General features: G+C 47.5%; 1 protein-coding gene across 1 annotated transcript; it reads left to right on the top strand.

Moving 5' to 3' along the window:
* Nucleotides 1-469: 469 nt before the first annotated feature.
* LOC124018475 (exocyst complex component 1-like) lies at nt 470-2760 on the top strand. Its single transcript, XM_046333804.1, has 3 exons — nt 470-610; nt 1313-1527; nt 2305-2760. The coding sequence occupies exons 1-3, from the start codon at nt 490-492 to the stop codon at nt 2569-2571; spliced, it is 603 nt and encodes a 200-aa protein (XP_046189760.1). The 5' UTR covers nt 470-489; the 3' UTR covers nt 2572-2760.
* Nucleotides 2761-4730: the final 1970 nt, after the last annotated feature.

The raw sequence follows: 4730 nt of genomic DNA, 5'->3' as shown, positions 1-4730 counted from the left end.
TCCCTCTCTCCTCCTCTATCCCAGTATCCCTCTCTCCTCCTCTCCTCCTCTATCCCAGTATCCCTCTCTCCTCCTCTATCCCAGTATCCCTCTCTCCTCCTCTATCCCAGTATCCCTCTCTCCTCCTCTCCTCCTCTATCCCAGTATCCCTCTCTCCTCCTCTGTTGCGTTCTTCCTCTCCTCCTCTATCCCAGTATCCCTCTCTCCTCCTCTATCCCAGTATCCCTCTCTCCTCCTCTCCTCCTCTATCCCAGTATCCCTCTCTCCTCCTCTCCTCCTCTATCCCAGTATCCCTCTCTCCTCCTCTCCTCCTCTGTCCCAGTATCCCTCTCTCCTCCTCTGTCCCAGTATCCCTCTCTCCTCCTCTCCTCCTCTGTCCCAGTATCCCTCTCTCCTCCTCTCCTCCTCTATCCCAGTATCCCTCTCTCCTCCTCTGTTGCGTTCTTCCTCTCCTCCTCTGTCCCAGCCTGTCCATCCCTGTGTGCGGAGATGTCGTCCCTACTGAGGAAGGAGATGCAGAGGATGTTGTTTAGACCTGAAGGACAGAAGCTGCAGAAGTTTATAGAGATACATGAAGCAACGCCGGGAAGACATTTCCTCTGTGTTTACGGTAAAAATCAACATCTTCTGCTTCCTTTTACTGTTCATTTATTTAGTCAGTCATCTTGCTTTTCTAGTTCTCGTTTTAAATAACGTTCTGTCTGCTTCCGTGCGTTTTCTTCTTCTTTTGACTGATGGGTCGACGGTCCCGTGTGGCTCATTTGGTAGAGCACGATGCTTGTATCGCCAGGGTTGTGGGTTCAATTCCCACGCGGGACCAATTCTCTTTCTAAAATTATGTTCTGTTTTTTTTCTCTCCCCCCCCAACCCCCGTGGTTTTTTCATCTGTTTTCTCCGTTCTTACTTTTTCCTTTCGTCTCTGACGCAGAGATGACAATGTTTCTGTGCAATCTGTTTTTAGGGCGACGTGTTCTTTTTAATGATGGGATGGATTGATGGAAGTCTGTTGATGAGGATACTATAGGGTCATATAACACACTACATCTGCTATGTAAAAATAGGCTTGAATAGTTTGTCTGTGGATTCAGTCCGTGGACGTCACCATATAGAGGAGTTCTTACTTCTTCTCGCTAATTGAATTTCCTTTGCTGCTTAACATCCGTTGTCCTCAGGAAAACCACATCCTGTTTGGAACAATGCATTTGATCCACTACTGGGGGGGGGGGGGGGACGACGACATTGGTTTTGTTTGAGAAAAAACTACTTGACTTTTTCTTTTCCCGAAACGTAATCGTTGTCCTCTGGTCCACAGTGACCAAGACCAAAGAGGTGCAGCTGTGTGTGGTGAGATCTCAGAAATCACTCTATTCTGGATCAAACAAGTTGCTGAATTCTCACAAATCCGGATCAAAAAAGAAGCTCAAGTCTCAGTTTTGCCTGAGTTCCTGCTTGGAGGACTCCTACCTGAGGACGGAAGTCTGGCTCCTCCAGGACCTCACCCTGCTGGACGGGCGGGATCCCGACGTGGTAAGGATCACATCATCATGGTTTACATTTAAGTGTTGACTCTAGGGGTCCCCCTTTGATGACCTCACCCTGCTGGACGGGCGGGATCCCGACGTGGTAAGGATCACATCATCATGGTTTACATGTAAGTGTTGACTCTAGGGGTCCCCCTTTGATGACCTCACCCTGCTGGACGGGCGGGATCCCGACGTGGTAAGGATCACATCATCATTCTCACATTGTGACAACTCATCATCATTGTTTACATTTAAGTGTTGACTCTAGGGGCCTCCGTGATTCTGTCCTCGCTGCAAGGCGAGCAGGTGTTCCGTTACAACACATCCCCCTCTGTCGGATTCTTCTTCTCGTCCCCCTTTGATGACCTCATCTCTCTTCACCCCCCCCCCCCCTCTCGTCCCCCTTTGATGACCTCACCTTTCTTCTCTCCCCTCTTTGATGACCTCACCTCTCTTCTCCCCCCCCCTCTGATGACCTCACCTTTCTTCTCGTCCCCTTTGATGACCTCACCCCCCTCTCTGATGACATCACCTCTCTTCTCTCGTCCCCTTTGATGACCTCACATCTCGTCCCCCTTTGATGACCTCACCTCTATTCTCTCGTCCCCCTTTGATGACCTCACCTTTCTTCTCTCGTCCCCCTTTGATGACCTCACCTCTTATCCCCCTTTGATGACCTCACCTCTATTCTCTCGTCCCCCTTTGATGACCTCACCTCTATTCTCTCGTCCCCCTTTGATGACCTCACCTCTCTCGTCCCCCTTTGATGACCCCCCCATAGGACGACCCGTGTTTCCTGATGCACTTCTCCACTGTGAGGTCGGTGACGGCCTTCAGCTGCGGCGCCAAGTACAGCATGGCGCGGGCCCTGGTTGCCCTGAGTGATAAGCACTGCGGGCGACCTTTGACTCTGGTGAACTATGACCTGGCTTACATCGGCCCGTCGTCTATATATTTGAACAGAGGAGACTGTGTGGTGCTGATGCAGATCTGTTTCTACGCTGCTAACCTGGTGTGTCTGTCCTTGTGCCCCGTACCTCTGGACTGAGAGAGATGTGTGTATTTATTATGGATCCTCAAGGCAGCAGTTACTCCTCCTGGGGTCCCGCAAAATAAAGATAGTTATACCATTTTAGAGAGAGAGACTGAGTGTGTTTTTTTTTTAATCATTATTTAACTAGGAAAGTAAATTAAGAACAAATTCTTATTTTCAATGATGGTCTAGGAACAGTGGGTTTAACTGCCTTGTTCAGGGGCAGAATGACAGATTTGTACTTTGTCAGCTCTGGGGATTCAATTTTGCAACCTTTCAGTTACTAGTCCAAGGCGCTAACCACTAGGTTACCCTGCCACCTCTACACTCTAACCACTAGGCTACCCTGCCACCTCTACACTCTAACCACTAGGCTACCCTGCCACCTCTACACTCTAACCACTAGGCTACCCTGCCTCCTCTACACTCTAACCACTAGACTACCCTGCCGCCTCTACACTCTAACCACTAGTCTACCCTACCTCCTCTACACTCTAACCACTAGTCTACCCTACCTCCTCTACACTCTAACCACCCTACCTCCTCTACACTCTAACCACTAGGCTACCCTACCTCCTCTACACTCTAACCACTAGGCTACCCTGCCTCCTCTACACTCTAACCACTAGACTACCCTGCCACCTCTACACTCTAACCACTAGGCTACCCTACCTCCTCTACACTCTAACCACTAGGCTACCTGCCATCTCTACACTCTAACCACTAGGCTACCCTGCCTCCTCTACACTCTAACCACTAGGCTACCTGCCGCCTCTACACTATAACCACTAGGCTACCTGCTGCCTCTACACTCTAACCACTAGGCTACCTGCCACCTCTACACTCTAACCACTAGGCTACCTGCCACCTCTACACTCTAACCACTAGGCTACCTGCCTCCTCTACACTCTAACCACTAGGCTACCTGCCACCTCTACACTCTAACCACTAGGCTACCTGCCACCTCTACACTCTAACCACTAGGCTACCCTACCTCCTCTACACTCTAACCACTAGGCTACCTGCCTCCTCTACACTCTAACCACTAGGCTACCCTACCTCCTCTACACTCTAACCACTAGGCCACCCTGCCACCTCTACACTCTAACCACTAGTCTACCCTGCCTCCTCTACACTCTAACCACTAGTCTACCCTGCCTCCTCTACACTCTAACCACTAGGCTACCCTGCCTCCTCTACACTCTAACCACTAGTCTACCCTGCCTCCTCTACACTCTAACCACTAGTCTACCCTGCCTCCTCTACACTCTAACCACTAGTCTACCCTACCTCCTCTACACTCTAACCACTAGGCTACCCTGCCACCTCTACACTCTAACCACTAGGCTACCTGCCGCCTCTACACTCTAACCACTAGTCTACCTGCCGCCTCTACACTCTAACCACTAGTCTACCCTACCACCTCTACACTCTAACCACTAGTCTACCGTGTGTGTGTGTGTGTGTGTGTGTGTGTGAATCATAGGCTCTATCATTGTATCGATAACACACTATTTAAAACGATTGTATTTCCAGGTTTCTAAGTCTCTGTGTTGCATGTACTTGTAAACCTTTTGTTCTGAACACTGTTCCCTAAGCATGTGACATGATTCAAGCTAATAATAATCTGAATTAAAATGTAACAACTTTCCCTTTTTGTCTTCTTACGTTGTCATTCCATCCGTTTGAGAAGTTTTTTCATCATTGTTCCTCTTTCAAATATCTTCCGTAGATGGCAGAATCAAAGACAGTACAGTATAAAGATGACCAAATCAAAGACAGTATAGTATAAAGATGACCAAATCAAAGACAGTACATTATAAAGATGACCAAATCAAAGACAGTACATTATAAAGATGACCAAATCAAAGACAGTACATTATAAAGATGACCAAATCAATGACAGTACAGTATAAACATGACCAAATCAATGACAGTATAGTATAAAGATGACCAAATCAAAGACAGTACATTATAAAGATGACCAAATCAATGACAGTATAGTATAAAGATGACCAAATCAAAGACAGTACATTATAAAGATGACCAAATCAATGACAGTACAGTATAAAGATGACCAAATCAATGACAGTATAGTATAAAGATGACCAAATCAATGACAGTACAGTATAAAGATGATGACAGTATAGTATAAAATGACCAAATCAAGACAG

Source organism: Oncorhynchus gorbuscha, unplaced genomic scaffold, assembly GCF_021184085.1.
Source record: "Oncorhynchus gorbuscha isolate QuinsamMale2020 ecotype Even-year unplaced genomic scaffold, OgorEven_v1.0 Un_scaffold_528, whole genome shotgun sequence".
NCBI classification, from domain to species: Eukaryota; Metazoa; Chordata; class Actinopteri; order Salmoniformes; family Salmonidae; genus Oncorhynchus; species Oncorhynchus gorbuscha.
This window is presented reverse-complemented; position numbering and strand designations above follow the sequence as displayed.

Excerpts from the sequence above, each read along its gene's own strand:
- LOC124018475 (XM_046333804.1), top strand. The coding sequence starts at position 490 with ATGTCGTCCCTACTGAGGAAGGAGATGCAGAGGATGTTGTTTAGACCT. Across the intron at positions 611-1,312 it reads ACATTTCCTCTGTGTTTACG|TGACCAAGACCAAAGAGGTG; the intron begins GTAAAAATCAAC and ends TCTGGTCCACAG. Across the intron at positions 1,528-2,304 it reads ACGGGCGGGATCCCGACGTG|GACGACCCGTGTTTCCTGAT; the intron begins GTAAGGATCACA and ends ACCCCCCCATAG.